Source organism: Esox lucius, chromosome 15, assembly GCF_011004845.1.
Source record: "Esox lucius isolate fEsoLuc1 chromosome 15, fEsoLuc1.pri, whole genome shotgun sequence".
Lineage (NCBI taxonomy): Eukaryota > Metazoa > Chordata > Actinopteri > Esociformes > Esocidae > Esox > Esox lucius.
The window spans coordinates 5,478,310-5,499,935 of record NC_047583.1 but is presented as its reverse complement, the minus strand read 5'-3'; the positions used below and the strand labels follow the sequence as shown (position 1 = coordinate 5,499,935).

Genomic DNA, 21,626 nt, shown 5'->3' with positions numbered 1-21,626 from the left:
GTCATTATCGCAATGTACTGTAGGGACTAGGCTATTTGGAAGACAGACGTTTAATGGTTCCACCATCCAACAGCAGGGGGTGCTGTTGCTCAGGTATACCGGACATAAACAGAGGCAAGACCGTTTCTGGCACTCCAAAAACACTGAGGCCATGAGTTGCAGCTTCATCACCCCATAAGAGAGCAAAGACTGAGTATTATGATCATATTGAAAGTATGTATGTTGAATTCATGATCTATTGATGAAAGACGATCTATAACGCTTTACAGCCTTTATGATTACATTTTTTATTTAAACCCAGGAAGCAAACCCCATTGCTCATTTGGATAAACACTAAAAAACTCCCAAGACAGACAATCAAAAGTTAATGACAACAGAGATATATATTACAAGATAGAGTCAATTTGGGATTTATGTATTTTGCTAAGCAAAAACATAGGCTATACCCTGTTAGCCAACTGTCTGTTTTCTTTCTGTCTCCTCTCTTGACAGCCCTGCCTAAGTTAAAAGAATATATGTTATTAGAGATGTGATAGCTAGGTTTGTGCATCTCAGATTGAGTTACAGACATGTGTCCTGATCACTTTGATATTAGGAAATGAAATCTCAGTTTCCAAGCAAAAAATGTTTTCAATTAGTCCAACTGTTACCTTCAGTGTGCCATCTACACACAAAATCATCCAGCCAAGCGGGCCTGGGTGTTTGCTCACAGGTGTGTGTGTGTGTGTGTTTGTGTTTACAGTTTGTTAAAGCAAATGCATAGTGTGTGTTTGTGTTTACAGTTTGTTAAAGCAAATGCATAGTGTGTGTTGTGTGTGCGTGTACGTTGTGTGCGTGTGTGTGTGTGTGTGTGTACGTTGTGTGTGTGTGTGTGTGTGTATGTCGCATGTCACTAGGCTGAATCCTATTATGGAGGATTATGGGGATAAGATGTCTGCTAAGAGTTCTGACACCCCGTCACTTTCTTCTGGAAGACAGAGACGACACCTCACACACACGCACACACACACACACACACACAAACACACGCAAACAAACACACACAAACTCAAACCAAGACTCGCACAAAGAGGGGGGAAAGAAATCACAGAGAGAAATAGCACACATATATATTCACAAGAAGATATTCCTTAGACTCAGCCTTTTCCAATGAGGAGTTGTCACCGTCCACATAAAGGTAGGAACCATTTTTTATTGATCGAGAGAGAGCTGGAAAGAGAAATGGTGGAGAGAGAGAGAGAGAGAGGTGGGTGTGAGCGAAAGAGAGAGGGTTTCGATCCGCTTCCCATCAATCAAATGTTTAACGTATTGTGTGCATGTGTGTGTGCGTGGTCACACCCACAAACAAAAGTTTCTTACGGTATATGCAGACAGTTCTGCCAATGAGGCGTCTATCTAAACCTTCCAAGAGTGGCACTTTCTCATTCGTGTGCATCGCTTAGCGATCATTCACACGTCTGAAGCGTGGTGTTAATTCCTGTCAGTTTTTGGGAAAACCGTTATGTGCAGTGAAAGCAGAGGCGGTAGGATCACAACACAGCGCAGACCTGGATACACGCGCGACGCGAAACCCTCGCGCCTCCTTTCATAGGAAATTGCCTTCTATGGTCGGGAAACACCGTCAGCAATTACAGTAGAAATTGCGGTAACCAGAGGGGCCTTTCTTGAACTCTGCCAAACCCAACTGTAGATAGTTTTAATTGGCTCCACGGACACACCGGACGATGATGGTTTCTGCGTTGAGTTCCGATGACGGTGCTGAATCACGTACATTCACTAATCCAAGGATGAACTGTGGCCACAATGGTGCGCACCGCTCCGAGACTCGGGTCGCAGCTTTCCGCGTTAGGGCGCTGACGACAAAGGTTATGTAATCCAACTAATCTAAAAGGCCTCGCCCACCTACTTAGCTAACCCACACTACATACTGCAGGTAGGGACGGAGGGAGGGAAATTATGAATGGGAGAGGAAGCATAGAAAATCAGAAAAATCTATATAAACTGAGTGAAAGAAGGGGAAAAAATCATATATTTAAATGCCAAAGAGCGTTAGTGGTTGCAAAAAAAGACATGTAAGAGAGGGAGAAACAATCAAGGAGGGACGGGGAATGTTGGAAAACAGCTGTATCTATCTAAAAAGGAGAAAGATGATCTACAAACTTCTTCAGGTAGAAGGCACTTTCCATAAGGTGAAAGCTCTCATGGGAATGGTCAACTCCAAAGGTCAGGAGTGAGCCCTCTATCCATATTAATGGACTGATGTCATAGGGGAAAACATGTATATATACTCCGCAGAATTCTGCATTAGTACCTTCAGAGAACATTGCAAAACCCAAAATATTTAATTCAGAGCAGAATTAGGATTGCACTTATTAAATCAAAACTCTGAAAATAGAAGTAAAATGTCACAACCACCTGAATGGAAACCTAAAACAAAGCTCTTATCTAAAGAGAGATGAACCTACAGGAACGCCCGTTCACAGACATCCACAGAATCCCAGGACAGCAGCACATTTCCCCCATCCAAATAATGTAAAAAACTAAATGTGTACTAGCTGACACGCTGGAACTAATCAACCAAGCAAATGGAAAAACCAGGTTGGGTTGAACAGAGTTTAAAGTGGCAGGACCGATCCCTCAGATAAGGATGATTTCAGTTGCTGCATGTAGACATCAAACTTGGGAATCTCATTGCTGCTATTCCTGCACTTCATTTGCACAGGCACCTTAATTTACCTTCCTTGCACATTTATACATGCCACTTGTAACTTACATTATACATAATACTTGTACATTTTCTGCCCTCTTCTATTTGCACTTCTGGTTAGATGCTAACTGCACTTCGTTGTACTGTACTTGCGTACTGTTCAATGACAAAAACGTTGTATCTAATCTAACATTTAGGAAAGCCTTGACAATGTCTAGACTCAGTGAGCATCATTTTCCTATTTAAAGAGACCAGTGTCTTGAGAGAAAACAGGCTATGTATAATGAGATCAGTGAATGTGTTGACCCAGCTGAATTGTGTTAATTTTCTCGTCATGCACACAGATGAAACACTGTACCAAGCTAATAATACAAAATGTTTACAGTCTTTATTCTGTTTAACATTATTGTGTGTATGATTAATTATTTACCTCTAAATTTATATTTGTATGAATGTTATTCATCTTATGGTCCAATTGTTTTGGCAACATAAACAAATTACTCCTGCCAATAAAGCCTGTTTAAAATCAAAGATAAAGAGAGAGAGAGAGAGAGAAAGAGAGAGAAAATAGAAGGAGGCTACCAATACAGCTGAAGTGAGAGAGACCGATACATAGACAAGAGAAACAGGAGGAAGGTATTAGAGAGTGGTTAGAGGATGGACAGATTTGTCACCAACAATCTCTCTATGACGTCTGCCTGTTTAGGGGTTCCATCTGTGTGCTGAGTGGTCGCGGTAAGAGTTCCAGGAAGACGAGGGTTGACATGCTCAACTTAATGATCAATTGTGGTCTCTGGAGATCTTAAGCGCCCATTGGAATGATAAAGCAGGCTGTGGTCTGACCTACAGAGAAAGAGAGAGGTCAAGTGAGGTCACATTATCTGTGAAAGTGGTGGTGGAAGAGCAACACTGTATATTAGCATAAAGAATCTGGCTTCTTTTGGCCATCCCTGTGACAGATTGTCAGACAGTTAGAGAGAGAAAGAAGAAAATGACAGACGGACAGCGAGAGAAAATGAGGAGAATGAAAGATAGACAGCTGGAGAGAAAGAGGAGACTGACAGGCAGCTGGAGAGAGAAAGAATAGAAAGACAGACCTACAGGGAAGAAGGGGAGAATGACAAACAGCTACTGGAGGAAGGGGAAAGGGTGAGCTGGTGATGGGTGTTTTAGTCTGTATTTAATGCCTACTGATCTGTCTTGTGGTGAGTCCATAATGGGATTCTCTTCCTCAGATTGGAATTTTCCGGTGACACACATCTACCTGCTTAGGTACCACAACCAGCCCACACCCAGCTCACACCCCACAACCAGCCCACACCCAACTTACACACCACAACCAGCCCACAACCAGCCCACATCCAGCACACACCCCACAACCAGCCCACAACCAGCCCACATCCAGCACACACCCCACAACCAGCCCACAACCAGCCTACAACCAGCCCACATCCCACAACCAGTCTACAACCAGTCCACCAGACCACACCCAGTCTACAACCAGCCCGCACCCAACCCACACCTAGCCCACACCCAGCTTACACCCCACAACCAGACCACAACCAGCCCACACACAGCTTACACCCCACAACAAGCCCACACCCAGCTCACACCCCACAACCAGCCCACACCTAGCACACACCCAGCTCACACCCCACAACCAGCCCACAACCACCTCACATCCCACTACAAGCCCACAACCAGCCCACACCTAGCACACACCCAGCTCACACCTAGCTCACACCCACAACCAGCCCACAACCACCTCACATCCCACTACAAGCCCACAACCAGCCCACACCAAGCACACACTCAGCTCACACCCAGCTCACACCCCACAATGTCAGATGGTGTGTGTGTTAACCATGTGTATGTCTTCCCAGATGTTGTGTGTGTTAACCATGTGTATGTCAGATGGTGTGTGTGTTAAACCATGTGTATGTCAGATGGTGTGTGTGTTAAACCATGTGTATGTCAGATGGTGTGTGTGTTAAACCATGTGTATGTCAGATGGTGTGTGTGTTAACCATGTGTATGTCAGATGGTGTGTGTGTGTTAAACCATGTGTATGTCAGATGGTGTGTGTGTTAAACCATGTGTATGTCAGATGGTGTGTGTGTGTTAAACCATGTGTATGTCAGATGGTGTGTGTGTGTTAAACCATGTGTATGTCAGATGGTGTGTGTGTGTTAAACCATGTGTATGTCAGATGGTGTGTGTGTTAAACTATGTGTATGTCAGATGGTGTGTGTGTTAAACCATGTGTATGTCAGATGGTGTGTGTGTTAAACCATCTGTATGTCTTCCCAGTGAGGATGCTGCCATAGGGAGAGGAGGATGTCCGTGTCTCACTGTGCTCCAGTCTCTTCGTTGGTGGGGAATAAGAGCCAAGAACTGCTGGACTGCATGCAAACCTGAATGGCCATGTGGTCAACTGGACTGGGAATAGACGTGGTTTAAGACAAACGTGTGGTTCGGTTTGGCGCCCATGCTGGATTTCAACTGAGGGTGGTCTGCCTGAACTTGGACTAGGGGTCTTCCTGGATTCAGATTCGGTTTATAGGGTTTCCCTGGAGTTGGATTCGTTTTTTTTTTCCGGAACTTGGATTTGGGGTTTCTTCCTGAACTTGGATTTGGGGGTCTTCCTGAACTAGGATTAGGGGATCTTCCTGGATTTGGGAAGGATTATAGGGTCTTTCTGGGGTTGGATTAGGGGTCTTCTTAAACTTGGATTAGTGGTCTTCCCGGACTTGGATTAGGGGTCTTCCTGAATTTGGATTAGGGGTCTTCCTGGACTTGGATTAGGGGTCTTCCTGAATTTGGATTAGGGGTCTTCCTGGACTTGGATTAGGGGTTCTTCCTGGACTTGGTTTGGAAGGTCAGGATGAGATTGGCTCTCCTGTTATCTGCTGCCTTACTGGGCCTTTGGGCCACTGCACTGGTGACAGGAGACTACTCACCCTCAGACACACACACAGATAGACATCAAGACACACCCTCAGACAGAGACGAGCACGACACCAAGGCAGAAAGAGACAGGCAGTCAGATTCTGGTTCTGTCATTCCTCCAACGGACTGCCCCCAGGAACCAGAGGAAGACTACCAAAGGGGCATGCATGCTGACTCCCATTCGGACACACACCCAGATCCACACAATTCACACGATACACACCCAGACTGGTTCATGGACTCACAACCAGACTCACATCTGGATTCACACCCGGACTCACATCTGGATTCACATCTGGATTCACACTTGGAGTCACATCCAGATTCACACCTGGACTCAGACCCAGACTCAGACCCGGACTCACGCTTAGACGTCCATCCCATCAGCAGCAGCCTTATGCAGTGTGGAGAGTACAGTAATGAGGTGCTGCCTAACGGGAAGTGTCGAGTGACTGCCACACTGCCCCAGCTTCAACACCAGCGCTGCCCCGACATGTTCCGATGCACGGATGAGGTGTCCTACTGGCTCCATGAGAACCAGGAGAGAAAGCAGCAGGTGGAGGACCTCCAGGAGACTATCTCTCAGCTCCAGGAGGAGCTTCGCAGCCACAGGCACCGCATAAAGTCCCTTGAGCTACAGGTCAGTCAAAGACCGTTATACAAGTCTGGTTACCAGGATTACAAGGAGGCCTGAGCTCTAGAGCTACAGGTAAGTCAAAGACCGTTATACAAGTCTGGTTACCAGGACTACAAGGAGGCCTGAGCTCTAGAGCTACAGGTCAGTCAAAAACCATTATATAAGTCTGGTTACCAGTACTACAAGGAGGCCTGAGCTCTAGAGCTACAGGTCAGTCAAAGACCATTATACAAGTCTGGTTACCAGGACTACAAGGAGGCCTGAGCTCTAGAGCTACAGGTCAGTCAAAGACCGTTATACAAGTCTGGTTACCAGGACTACAAGGAGGCCTGAGCTCTAGAGCTACAGGTCAGTCAAAAACCGTTATATAAGTCTGGTTACCAGGACTACAAGGAGGCCTGAGCTCTAGAGCTACAGGTCAGTCAAAGACTGTTATACAAGTCTGGTTACCAGGACTACAAGGAGGCCTGAGCTCTAGAGCTACAGGTCAGTCAAAGACCGTTATACAAGTCTGGTTACCAGGACTACAAGGAGGCCTGAGCTCTAGAGCTACAGGTCAGTCAAAGACCATTATACAAGTCTGGTTACCAGGACTACAAGGAGGCCTGAGCTCTAGATCTACTCGGCAGTCAGGGGAGTAGAGTGTGGAAAGAACTCAGACAAATCAATCATCGTGATGAATATCAAGCATTTTGGCAATTTGACTATGATACAATATTTTTTTTAATTATCTGTGATTGGATAAAAAAAAATGTTTTAAAAGAATTGGCTAGTCTGGTTGAAACATGGTGGTCAAGCCTACTGCCACATCTGGATTTGAGCACCTTTCCGCCTCCCTCATCTCCCCGACCAGGACACACATGGAACAAGATCTATGAATCAGTCTTCCTAGTTGGCCTGTTCCACATATTGATCTAGCTGCATTTCCTGCCAACCTGTAGAGGCCACTCCACTGTTTTTCCTCTTGTTACTAGCAGTCTTAATTCTTTGTCCATTGTAATTCCATTGCTAACATCTGAGCCCATGGTCATTTGTCATTGTGTATTTATATTTTCTTGCCCAGGCATATTAACAGATAAATAACATGAAAAATGTACAATAAAAGAAGGAAAGAAGTTTGCTGAAGGGAAAAATATGGGCAGACACATTCATCTATAACAACAATACATTATTTTATTTAGTTTTTAATAAAATATCTGTATCATTTATTTGATGTTAGATTATTATATTTAGTTATTGATAAAATATCTGTATCACTTATTTGCATTCATATTCGTGGCGCCCTGAGATTGGCTCTGAGATTGTGCAGTCATACTGCATCGATGCCCATGACACATTTTACATAATCATCTTTAAAAATTAACAGATGGAGGTAATAAATAATGAACAAATGTTATATATAGAATCTCTGGAACAAGGAGGTGGTTTTGGTTTTTCTCTGTGACGTCTTACAAGTGAAAAGGTTTTTCTGTTTTGAAAAAGGAATCAATCCATAAAGGCTTACAAAAAATATTTTCACATCTATTGGAAAACTTTGTAAGTTTTGTGAAATCCCTTTAAAGCACAATAACAGCACAGTCACTGTCAACTCATAATTTTCCATTATTTCTTGGAGAAAATTGCTAAATGATCTATGCAAAATGTATCCTAAAAAAGAAATATATGGCATATTGAACTAACCGGAATATAGTAAAAAAAAATATATGGCTTAGACCTCAGTGCATAAACAACTATCAAATGAAATATATCTAACTTACAGTAGCAGGGTGGTAGAGCTCTGAGGTTTGACAACTGTCTAAGTTGAAGGTGCTGTGATTTAACCATTCAACAAACTGACGCTGTTTTTACTGTCTGTGGTCAATTGGATGAACACAGCAAGTGGCACAGATTCAGGGGCAAGCAGGTAGCACTGTTGTTGTCTTACCTGGGAACTTAGACAAATCAAGATGGCAGTGATCTTCAGGGCTGAAAGTTGTAGCTTGAAGATTTATTCCTGGGTTTCTGATTTAGTTCCAGACCCAAGTTTCCATTTAAAGTTGAAAAGCTGTAAAATCCTGCTTTCTAAGCAGTCTTGTAACTGGTAAGTCAGATTTCCAGAGTTTTTAATGTAGAATTAACTATTATGTTGTATAATTGGTGCTTGGCTGTCCCTGCCAACCAACTGCTTGCTTCTGTTAAAGAAACTTCACTTGTTGAGAAAGTAGCAAGTACAAGTAGCAAGTGTGAACATTTGCAATTGTTTAAGACATGATTTGCCCACAGAAGTACTTGATCTCAGCTTGGTGTTTTAGTGTAGGCCTAAGTTTGACAGGACCCCCATTCACAACATAATGTTTCAGAGGGCCACCATGATTGTGTCTTGCTGACGAAACTCAGAGGGTGACTTCCACAAAGTGGCTGAGGGTTTAATAAATGCATACCTGATGCAAGAAGATGAAATCTATTACATGCAACCATTTCTGATAATTATTTTGGTTGTGTTTGTTGGATCAAACCTATAGTAAGCAAGCATGTGTTCTTGTATTTTTTCACTAATAACTTATGTCAAATATGCTGGAAGTTTCTACAAGAGCACTTTGTAAATATACAGAATAAGAGAACTCTCTTCCTCAAACACAGATGCCCATTTCAGGTTTTCATACAAGATAAAGTTGGGACCTTAAGCTTTTACCAGAAACATAAAGGACAAAGTGGTAAATAGCATCTAAAGGAAGTACTCCGGAACTATAGGAGCATCAGAATTTTAGAACTACATGAGTGTCTGAGTTCTACAACTACAGGAGAGTCTGAGTTCTAGAACTACAGGAGAGTCTGAATATGTACAGCTTATAACTTGTATAGATGTTGGCTAAACCAGTCACCAGTAGTGTGTGTGTGTGTGTGTGTGTGTGTGTGTAATTGAGGGAATTTGTTCGTCCTTCCTGAATAGTTTTTTTGTAAATGTCACCAAGGGGTTTCTTTCCCCTAATTCGTATTACCTTGTCCTATGGGTTCCCTAAAGCACCAAGGAATGCACCTATTGAAAGTCGCTCTGGATAAAAGTGTCTGCTAAATTACTAAAATGTTTGATGTAATTCCAACTAATTTCCTAATACTGCCTTTACCCCTTCCCATTATCCCCTAACCCCCGAAGATAATCTCTCCCCTCCCCCAGTCCCCTGGCAATCCTGCTCTTCTGGCTTCGTCTTCCTCCATTTCTCCAGGTGTTAATTCCTCCTTAGCCCTCAATGCTAAAAGGATTATCCCGCAGCCTGCCCTTGCCTCATCTGCCTCTGTGGCCCTCTCTGAGTTCCTCCACACTCTCCCTCTGCTGTAGCTGGGTTTAAAGGGGCACTGTATAGAATCCTGCCTCTAAAAAAATAACATGACTAGTTGCCTTCTCGTCTTTCCTTACCAAACAATACCTGAATAATGCCAGCTAGTCCAGGGTGATATAGGGTAACAAGGATAGTGCTGTGAGTCTCTAAAGCGAGTATAATGAGATTACAAGTCAATGCAAACGAATAGATGGAGTTTCGAAAAAGTTTAAACAGGGAATATCTCAGGCACTCAGAAACATGTTGTAGAAAATCATTATTTGAAATCTTGACTGTAGATGCGTACTGGTCATTTTTGCATGCACGCACTGTATGCTAGTAGTTCAGTGAAAAGCTCAGCCCATTTAACCTGATATGTAACATACCAATCCAGGTGCTATAAGATCTGGCATGCGTTATGCAGCCGGGCAAGAACTCACCCCCCCCACTCCCTTGTCCTCCAGGGTGAGGACAAGAACAATGTGAACGGAACCCTGGAGCAACGCTTCCGATCGTTGGAGGCTCAGTTCGCTGAGGCGGACAACATGCTGCACGTCCACAGTTCCATCCTGTTTGATCTGCAGACTCAGGTCCGGAACCTGTCCATGACGGTCGAGCGGATCAAACGAAACCCAGGCTGCATGATCAACATAGTCAGAACCAGCCCACTACTCAGCGCTCAGCAGGCACTGCATCCAGGTACACACACACACACACAATTGTGCACATGTTGATATCGCTACAATTCTGTCGGGTTGATTACTATATTTAAAAAATCCCTAACCCTAACTTTAAACCCCAAAACCCTAATCTTAATCCTAAACCTAACTCTAGTTCCATGAGTAACCTCCAGCCTCCAATTACATAAAAACAAACAAATTCCCCTTGCTTGAGTCACTTGCTGTATACAGAACATGTTGACACAGACATTTCAGTAACACAACTGATAAGCATCCATCTTTTTATTTGACAGCAATTTGTTGACAGGTGTGTCTTGGGGTCTCACCCTTGATCTCAGGTGTGAACAGTTCACTATGTTCAGGCACTATGATCAACCGGGTTGACACATTTTGAAAACTAGGCTGCTTGCACCACATCTCAGTGACCCTCAGGTGTTTCACGTAAGAGTGGGAGGAACAGAACATGCATCTCCATTCAGGAGGGAGTAGAATGAGGTTCCACAACAAGAAAAAAGTAATTGAGCAGCGCATTGCTGGAACCTGTACAGGAATCACGACAGGATTGCAATTTGCTGAGGGATTTTGTACACTCGTCTTTGGAGAGCTTACCTTGTGTTGTTGAGTAAACTTTGTCTTGTTTGAGCGAACATTGTTTCATTCTAACTATTTGCTGGCTCAAACCTTTAACTAATCAGTTGCTTACTGGAAGCATCAGTATCAGGTTTGAAATGTAATTATAGGCAACCGGTTGCTGAGAAGAAGCATAGTTTAGTCACTTGCTCAGCAACATATATTTTTCATGAAGCACAAAAATCTATATCTATATGTAAAATGCTGGCTCTGAAAACATCATTGAAGTATAAAGTTTTTAGCTTTGACTTATTCCGAGAGTTTTGAGGCAGAAGTACAGAGTAATTATTGAGACAGTGAAGCATTTTTTCTTCTTTTAACTTTTCACAAACGTTTTGATTTTAGATCAAACCTTCACTATGAAGTACAAACCCGATTCCAAAAAAGTTGGGACAATTCAAAGAAGAATTGCAAAGAGTTTGAAGTTATCATCATCTACAGTACACAATATCATCCAAAGATTCAGAGAATCTGGAACAATCTCTGTGCGTGAGGGTCAAGGCCGGAAAACCATACTGGATGCCCGTGATCTTCGGGCCCTCAGACGGCACTGCATCACATACAGGAATGATACTGTAATGGAAATCACAACATGGGCTCAGGAATACTTCCAGAAAACATTGTGGGTGAACACAATCCACCGTGCCATTCGCCGTTGCCGGCTAAAACTCTATAGGTCAAAAAAGAACCCGTATCTAAACAGGATCCAGAAGCACAGGCGTTTTCTCTGGACCAACGATCATTTAAAATGGACTGTGGCAAAGTGGGAAAGTGTTCGGTGGTCAGACAAATCAAAATTTAAAGTTCATTTTGGAAAACTGGGACGCCATGTCATCCGGACTAAAGAGGACAAGGACAACCGAAGTTGTTATCAGCGCTCAGTTCAGAAGCCTGCATCTCTGATGGTATGGGGTTGCATGAGTGCGTGTGGCATGGGCAGCCTACACATCTGGAAAGGCACCATCAATGCTGACAGTTATATTCAAGTTCTAGAACAACATTTGCTCCCATCCAGACATCGTCTCTTTCAGGGAAGACCTTGCATTTTCCAACATGACAATGCCAGACCACATACTGCATTGATTACAATGTCATGGCTGCATAGAAGAAGGATCCAGGTACTGAAATGGCCAGTCTGCAGTCCAGAAAACATTTGCCGCATCATAAAGAGGAAGGTGCGACAAAGAAGACCTAAGACAGTTGAGCATCTAGAAGCCTGTATTAGACAAGAATTGGAAAACATTCCTATTCATAAACTTGAGCAACTTGTCTCCTCAGTCCCCAGACATTTGCATTCTGTTATAAAAAGAAGAGGGGATGCCACACAGTTGTAAACATGGCCTTGTCCCAACTTTTTGAGATGTGTTGATGCCATGAAATTTAAAATCAACTTATTTTTCCCTTAAAGTGATACATTCTCTCAGTTTAAACATTTGATATGTCATCTATGTTGTATTCTGAAAAAAATATAGAAATTTGAAATTTCCACATAATTGCATTCTATTTTTATTCACAATTGTACAGTGTCCCAACCTTTTTGGAATCGGGTTTGTATTATGTGGCAGTTTTTATTTCAGTACTTGTACATCAGCGCTTGCGATGAGTCCGAATTCACAGTCCATTCATGGGTGACGTCACAGGAAGTTCCTAACGTGGGAAGTTCAAAGTGCATTCTAACAGGATGGAGTCCCCAGTAAATCTGCAGGACCAGGGACTGTGTTTTCCCTTAAACAGGGTGAATCAGGAAGCCACTGAAGGTGTTCTGTTGTGGACCCATTTCATGGAGAGTATGGCCCAGGGGCAGACACATGGAGACTACATCATTCTTTTCCAGCTCTGCAACGAACCCATTGGAAAAGTACCTAAAATGTGCTTTAGGAATGAAGATGCTGTTCCACGAAATAATTTGGCTGTTCTTGAAAAGGTGCAGTCCAGCGCGTTGCTTTGAACGGCCAGCAAGAGCGGTGAACCTGAAGTAGTAGACTCCATTCACTGGTGCTGTGAACACACCTGCGTCAGAGAAGATCAGCGCGTGAGGAGAGCATTCCCCATACAGATGGACTGAACAGGGGGGGAGGAGGTCTCATCAGGGTGAACCGAACCACCAAGGGGCACGGACACATTCTTGACCTGGCTCAGGTATTTGATCTAGCAACCACTATTCACGGGCCAGATACTCTAACCTATGGAATCCCAGGAATGAAAAATGTCAGTAAAGGTTAATTGATGAACACATTAAAATGTAAAAAAAGTTGTCTCGTAATTTCCTTTGCCTACTATTAGCCAACAAATAATAACAATAATAATAACAATAAAAAATGAAATATAATACATTTTACTCATAATTAATTTTATTTATCATTCTGATTATAATATAATATAAGGAAAATGGGACATATTATGTGAGGAAAATAGGAATCAAATAATGATTAAACTGTGCTAGGCCTGAGAAAATAGTAAAACTGAGGTGTTGAAAAATATATAGGGTGAGTAAACGATAAATGGAAGAGTAAAATAAATTATTATAATAGTAGGCAAAGTAAATAATAAAAAAAAGTTGTTATACCTAACTATCCTTTTAACTAATTGACACATCAAATAAACTTTTACTTACATTAGTCATTCCTGGGATTCCACACTAACCACTAGGCTGCCCTGCCACCCCGTCTTGAAATAATTGGAGGAGAAGGTCTGATTTGAGGGATCGCTGGCTATTTCATCCAATGGATGTCTAGGGGAGGGCTTACTTTCACATGCTGACATGATGACCACACAGGCCCGGTTGGGTTAACATGCTGTTTTTATGTTATCTGTGAGACCGGTCTAAGTTCTACGCGGTTGTTTGTACTGGCCGCTGTGGTCTTACGTGCCAGTCCAGGACGTCATGGAAAGTAAGATAACATGTTCCTGATTATTTTCCAGTAAATGACATACCCACATGCGTACCTGTTGTAGCGCTGTAGGCCCCACCAACGTTCGTGATAGCTTTGTTGTATATTACGCCTGTGTCCTGGTCGAAGGGTCCCACGTCTCCTGAGAAATTCATGCCCGCAGAAAACGCCACCTTTGGCTTGTCTGGCGAAACACCAGTGCAAACACATTGAGTGTTGTTGATACATGAATGTGATTGATTTTAAGTGGACGTGTTTTAAAATATGGATCTAACATTTTATAGCCACACACTGGTAAATAGTCAATACTGAGTCTCTGGTTAGCTGTCCTACTAACTGTTCAAATAACATTAAGCTAAGAATTGTTGCTGTAAACATTTGTAAAATGGCTAAATGTGCATGTTGACATTTAGACATGTATAAAAATGGTTTATCGATGCTTAGGCCAATTTCACAGACATTTCTAATAATTGTTAATTGTTCTTATTTGTATGTACACAAGTCTTAAAACTCAAAATGTTTATTGTTAAATGATTCATGGTATTACCAGGTTAACACAACCCCATAGATTATCTTAAAAGAAATTGCAAACGAAGGGTAACCCAAGGCCAATGTGAAGGAAGACACAGAAATGATGTGTTGGACTAAATCATAGGTTCATCCATTCTGCTGACCTCTGAAGACTTGCAAACGTACCTTCTATCCTTCTATATGGTCACAGGCGACCCACCATCACAATGAAGCAAATAATGTAAACTTGCCTGCATTTACGTTCTCCAGTTTTTCCACCCTGTCCCTGTAGATCTTCAGTTCAGTCCTGGTGAAGCTCAACTCTTTTTCTGTTTCACAAGCATGTTCCTCAGGTCCTGTAGCTCAGTCCAGATGTCAGAAGTCTTTCTTTGCACTCCACTGTCTCCCTGACACATTGAACAAGACAGAACGGCAGCACCAGCAGAGCTCCAGGAAAACCCCTCATTCTGAAACGATATCAAAAGTCATGAAGGATGCATGGCTCAGTCCCCTTTTTTTATACAGTACATGCACATACCTTAGTTAATTATTACATTTAAAATAAAGTTTTTTAAAATTATATATCAAACACTGGGGAGTAGAATTTGGACTTTTGATAGTGCAGACATGTGGACACATCCAGTCAACGCACTGCAGGTTTATTGACTCTGTTGTGATGTTGGAAAAGTTCTTCTCCCCCATCACTATTCTAAGGAATGGGAATTGACGGGAGTGCTCACAAAGACTCCAAATAACATGTCGCGTTGCTGGATGAGAAAATAATAATGTAATTCGGTCAACAGGAAAATCATTTACAGTTTTTCTCAGTCGCTTTGGTGCATTTTTCACATCATCCCTAACATGTGCAAAATAATAAGTGCATTTCTCAGAACAATTTGTAAAAACTGCAATATACAATAGATATGTTTCTAAAGCTAGTCAGTCACTAAAAAATCCTTAGCAAGTCTCTCAAAAGTAAATGTTCATGCCAATGATCATGTCATTGTCATCAGAATGATTAGTCATGGATTCATTGTTCACGATCAAGGTTGTCAAAATGTTTAGGCATGTTGTCAATGTAACTGTTTACTTTGACAGTATTACCTGATGTAAACTTAGGCTACAGTTTGGATGAGAGTTACTGTATTGAAAATGCACAAGGCTGCACTTCTATGGCATATATCAATTTCAACAGTACTATTTACATATTACTGAATGTGGGTTATTGATTGAAAGAGACTGGACAGGATTTTGTTTTTCACAGCTTTTACTAGTGCTACTTCATGAAAGAATTTTTAAAAAATTACAGTAAGAAAAAGACAAGGGTCACAAAGAAAAAAAAAAACTAAATTAGAAAGAAACACAGGAAACAACCCTAAGGCATAACTTCGCCCGCAGCACTGTTCTAGTGCTGTCTCTACACATCCAGATGTTCCTGTCTGTCGGCCACGTGGAAAGAATCTGTTGGAATGCCTTATCCATCCTCTGCAGGGGTTAACTGTGATGTCCTCACATGCTGCATCCATTGTAGCCAGCAGGGTCATCTGTGTGTGGCTGACGATCGTACACCTTCCACCTCCATGCTGAAAATAACTCCTCTCTTGGGTTAAGGAAAGGTGAATAAGGTGGGAGGAATTCTATGAGCATCCTCGGGTGGGTCACAAACCATTACCTTATGATGTTAGATTGATGGAAACTCACATTATCACAAATGACCGCATACTTTGGCAAATCCTCTCTAAACAGACCCCTCTCATCATCAGGGATGAGAGCCCTGTAGAGTCTCTAAAAAGTTGAGTAGATGCTGGGTGTTGTATGGCCCTATAAGGGGGATATGGGTTAGGACACCATGCTCTGAAATAGCAGCACACATGGTGGCCTGGCAAATCCACAGTCGCTCTGTGACCGATGATATTCCGACCCCGCCTTCTGCATTTGGTCAGGTTGAGGCCAGCCTCATCCACGTATATACAACGTTGTGAGAGAGTTCACTTGATTCCAACTCCATTACACGCATTATCCCAGAACACACAGTTGAATGTGTTTTGGTAAGGAAGAGTGACATAAAATTTACATATACTGCATGTTCCATCCACAGCAATGAAAATTAGTGCAGTTTATGCTTACTGTACAATGTATCACTATAAAATGTTGCTGTAAAGTAGTTACATAGGTATATGTTTTACCTGTACATACTGGTACTGTAGCAAAAGGTCTAATAGAAATGTGTAAAACTATGCTTTATGACAAAGAGTTCAACATTTTGCATGTAATGGCTTATGCAAGGAACTAATGCCTAGATGTTTTGAGGGGTAAGACTATTCAACAGAGAACCATCTACTATATTTTGATCAACATGACATGAGCAATTGAAAATGTGGAAAAAAGCGGAAACTTGTACATTATCAGTTGCAATATGTTCAAAGGAATACGAAATTGCTTTAATGATGTGCACAAGTGACTAGACGATTTGGAATTTGTAAAAGTAGTATCAAGAATTGATCTAAGAAATGCACCAAAGCTCCTGAGAAAAACTGTAAAATATTTGTTATGTCTAATGACTCTGTCGCTCCCACAACTCAAGTGGCCTTAGTGACTTAGACCAGTGGTCATCAACTGGTGGTCATCAACTGACTTAGACCAGTGGTCATCAACTGGTGGTCATCAACTGACTTAGACCAGTGGTCATCAACTGGTGGTCATCAACTGACTTAGACCAATGGTCATCAACTGGTGGTCATCAACTGACTTAGACCAGCGGCCATCAACTGATGGTCATCAACTGACTTAGACCAGTGGTCATCAACTGATGGTCATCAACTGACTTAGACCATCAACTGGTTTAATGATAATTCAACCAAGACCCTGTTGTTGGATGGGTCTCTCTTGCTAGATAGACTGTGTCTGAATGGGCTTTTACTCAGTTAAATATAAGTCAAATGAATAACATAAATAGGTTATGTTTGTGTTTCGAAAAGCTTGACAGCCAATCACTGTGAAGTGTGCGATCCAGTCTTGGGAAGCAGTGAACATATCGGAGGTATGTCCTGATTCTGCAAATCGGCAGCTGTGAACGCTCCAGGCCATAACCAGTCTTTTGGGTTACTGTCTGTCAGTATGCACTGGGCCACAGGGTTGGTTTGGGATTAACCAGAAAATGCACTTCTATCGATGAAAGGTCTGTTGTCCATGTTGTGCTTTGGCCCGAATCCTCCAGAGGTGCAGCATGTGAGGAACTGTCCCATAGACTGTGCGTCTCTGTACTACAACGGGGTTCATCGGTCGGGAGTTTACACTGTGGTGCCCTCGCTGGGAGGACACCCTTTGGAGGTCTACTGTGACATGGACACTGAGGGTGACACTCCGTTCCTATCTCTCCCTCCCTAATCTCTGTTTTTAACTCTCTCGTCTCTCGCCGTTTCTAACTCTCTCCTTTACCTTGCCCCCTCCTTTCTACTTTTACTAACTCCATTTCTGTCTTCCCTCTTCCCGTCGCCCCCTCTTTCGTTCTCTCCCCATTGCCCTCCCTCTCAACTCTCCCTTCCCCACTTAAATGTTTTTCCCTCTGCGATGCATCTGTAACACACCAGTCTGTGCCAAATGAAGGATCTCAGGCCTCTCAGTGTAAAATGTTCTTCCCTGTCTGGTGCCAGGTGGAGGTTGGACAGTGTTCCAGCGACGTCAGGATGGGAAGGTGAATTTTAACAGAGGCTGGCAGGAATACAAGGAGGGGTTTGGAGAGCTGAGGTATGGTTACTGATTGTTTTAATCGGTGAAGATCATTATTCTTGAGTTAATTGACAGTAGGTTTGTTAACTGACTGAAATTGATTGGGAGAATCCAATCCACTTACAGGGATTCAAAGTTTGAATCTGTCCCCAATCAGAGGAAAACATCACCAGCTTTTTTGTTTTGTTACTTTTAGGAGAAATGTCCTTTCCTAGTTAAGTGTTTTGTAATGTTTTTCCAAAACACTTCCACCCATATTCGCTGAAGCTCTGGTGTAACTCTGGTGTAACTCTTATTAGACAATAGAGCATACAGTATATGAGATTTCCACCCCCATGTGTCTCATATATGTCACAAGGTTCTTTTTTTCCCCAGTTTCATATCATAAGCCACATCAACACAAGCACAAGAGACAGAAAAACAAAGGTTTTATTTTATAAAACGTTCCCACCGTAACCTGGTAAAACATGGCAGCCTAGACCAGTCTTGCCTGATTCAAGTGATTGCTTGGGAACGTTGAGCTTGCTGCGCTTCTGGCGTTTTACCCATGCCGCCATTTTGAAGAGGTTAACCCCCGCCATGCTGGCATTTTGATGAGGTCAACTACCACCACGCCGGCACTTTGATGAGGATGACCCCAGCCGTGCCACACATGTCCACCTCTCTGCTGTAGGTCGGTGCACAATCCCCTGTCATTTCAGCAACCAAATGCTAAAACTGCAAGGAATATACTTCTCTTCCTTCAGTAACTTCCTGTATCAACTGTCTGATAACCCTCTGGACTTCTGGGTGGGCAACAAACGTGAAACCCAAAGCGCTCTTTCTTTCCCTCTTTCTTAAACATTGTTTTTTTCCCACCCTTTTTAAGAATAGGTACTAACAGTTGCAGGAGGATTTGAAAAACTGGGCATGCGATGTTAGAATAGTCCACAAGGGGGCGTATTAGTCCACACTAAAAAGTTACACCACACAAAAATAACAAAACAATGAAATACACAAACAAATATTTTGTCACACAAACAGCTGTACTAATAAATGAATCTCAGCAATGCCTCAGGTTCACTAGGGCGACAACCACCCAAACACCAACCCCTTCGTTGTAACATGGTTATTGGACTGCCGAGTTGTGTCCATGGAAACAGCCGTGTTGTAGTATTAAAACAATTTGATGTTGTTTGGTTGTTAGGTCTGAGTACTGGCTGGGCAACGAACACATCCACCACCTGTCAGCCCAGGGAGAGTACAGCCTCAGGATCGACCTGGAGGACTGGACACACCACCACAAACACGCTGTCTACCAGAGCTTCAGGTAACAATACAAACACGCCATCTACCAGAGCTTCAGTTAGCAACACAAACACGCTGTCTACCAGAGCCTCAGGTAACAACACAAACATGCTGTCTATCAGAGCTTCAGGTAACAACACAAACATGCTGTCTACCAGAGCTTCAGGTAACAACTTGACTGAAATATATAACCAGTACAAAAATGTCTCCAAACTGGGTAAATCAGAAAAATATGACTTACGGGAAGGATTGTCCTGTCAGCAATTTGGAAAGTCATTATTGTCTCCTTTTAATCGTAAGCCATAATTGACTCAGTATTTTAATATAGGTTAGGTTGAGATTAAGGTTAGGGTAAGGTATAGCATTAGGGCTAACAGTTAATGTAGGATTTTAAGGGCTATTACTGTACTTTGGTGTCCCTATTGAAGTGTGTGTGTGTGTGTGTGTGTAGTATTGAAGGTGAGGAGAACCATTATCGTCTGCATGTGTCAGGCTACAGTGGCACAGTGGAGGACTCATTCAGCTGGTACCACGACAAGCAGGACTTCAGCACTCCAGACACGGGAGACATCTGTGCAGAGATCTCTCACGCCGGCTGGTGGTACCACCAGTGCTTCTACTCAAACCTCAATGGGGTCTACTACAAGGTTGAGAACACGCACGCACGCACACGTCCGTGCACTCAGACACACACACACACACACAGAGAGAGAGAAAAAGAGAGAGAGACACACACTGACAGACAGACACAGTTACACAGCCAAAATGCAAACAAGTGATGTTATTTCCACCTGACGCGTGTGTGCGTGTGTGTGTGTGTGTGTGTGTGTGTGTCCGTGGCGTGCAGGGTGGGCGGTACTCCTCTAAAGCAAAGACCCTGCTGGGTCCGGACGGCGTGGTGTGGTACAGCTGGAAGGACTCGGACTACTACTCTCTGAGGAAGACCTCCATGATGATACGACCCAGGGCCTTCAGGCCCCGACTGTCGCCATGACGACGGCTGCGGGGCGCCGCCGCCAGGCGACCACTCGGGGTGTGATGTCCGACCTCCACCGGGGGGGTCAAGGGGAACACAGGACACACCCACGCGGACGCCCACAGCCACCTGGCCCGGCTCTTCCTTTGGGAGCTCTGTAAATACACCCCACACACACTGTAAATGTCTGTTGGTATGCTTAATGGTTCTCTGTGCGATCTACGCCGTCGTTCGAAGGTTTGGGGTCAGTTAGACATTTCCTTGCTTTCCATGAAAACATACTCGAAATGAGTTTCAATAGGAAATAAAGCAAAATGAATTGGAAATATAGTCATTAGGTTAGAAATAGTGGTTTCTTAACTGAATAATACATTTTAAATGCGTCCTTCAAAACGTTGCTTTCGTCAAAGAATCTCCCATTTGGAGAAATTACCTTGCAGACCTTTGGCATTCTAGCTGTCAATATGTTGAGGTAATATGAAGAGATTTCACCCCATGCTTCCTGAAACTCCTCCCGCAAGTACGATTGGCTTGATGGGCGCTACTTACGTATCATACGGACAAGCTCCTCCCACAACAGCTCAGTAGAGTCCATTGACTGTGCTGGCCACTCTATTATAGACAGAATACTAACTGCTTCTTTCCTCAATAGTCCTTACATAGTTTGAAGCTGCGCTTTGGTTCATTGTCCTGTTGCAGGAGGAAATTGGTTAAAATCAAGTGTCATCCACTAGGTATGGCACAAAATGAGTGATAGCCTTTCTTCTTCAAGATCCCTTTTACCCTGTACAAATCCCCCACTTTACCAACACCAAAACACCCCCAGACCATCCAGCGTCTTTTCATTTGGTCAGCGTCTCACAAATGCTCTTCTTCGTGATCCGAACACATCAAACCTAGATTTGTCGGTCCATGACACTTTTTTTCCAATTTTCCTCTGTTCAGTGTCTGTGTTCTTTTGCCCATCTTAATCTTTCCTTTTCATTGGCCAGTCTGAGATATGGCATTTTCCTTACAACTCTGTCTAGAAGACCAGCATCCTGGAGCTGCCTCTTCACTGTTGATGTTGAGACTGGTGTTTTGCGAATGAAGAAAGTTTTGTTTCTGGCCATTTTGAGCCTGTAATTGAACTCACAATTGCTGATGCTCCAGGTCATCAACTATTCTAAAGAAGTCCAGTTTTATTGCTTCTTTAATCAGCACAACAGATTTCAGCCGTGCTAACAAAAGGGTTTTCAAATCCGTTAGCCTTTTAAAATGATAAACTTGGATTAGCAAACACAGAGTGCCATTGGAACACAGTTGGTTGCTGATAATGAGCCTCTGTACGCCAA

General features: G+C 42.9%; 1 protein-coding gene across 1 annotated transcript; it reads left to right on the top strand.

Moving 5' to 3' along the window:
• The first annotated feature begins 936 nt into the window (after positions 1–936).
• Positions 937–21,621, top strand: LOC105031570 (angiopoietin-related protein 7). The gene is made up of 8 exons (XM_034297198.1): positions 937–1,177; positions 5,018–6,296; positions 10,054–10,288; positions 17,518–17,655; positions 17,954–18,047; positions 19,216–19,338; positions 19,768–19,963; positions 20,164–21,621. The coding sequence occupies exons 2-8, from the start codon at positions 5,592–5,594 to the stop codon at positions 20,308–20,310; spliced, it is 1,638 nt and encodes a 545-aa protein (XP_034153089.1). The 5' UTR covers positions 937–1,177; positions 5,018–5,591; the 3' UTR covers positions 20,311–21,621.
• Positions 21,622–21,626: the final 5 nt, after the last annotated feature.

Coding starts and splice junctions, on each gene's coding strand:
- LOC105031570 (XM_034297198.1), top strand. CDS start 5,592: ATGAGATTGGCTCTCCTGTTATCTGCTGCCTTACTGGGCCTTTGGGCC. Junction 6,297..10,053: donor TAAAGTCCCTTGAGCTACAG/GTCAGTCAAAGA, acceptor CTTGTCCTCCAG/GGTGAGGACAAGAACAATGT. Junction 10,289..17,517: donor TCAGCAGGCACTGCATCCAG/GTACACACACAC, acceptor CGAATCCTCCAG/AGGTGCAGCATGTGAGGAAC.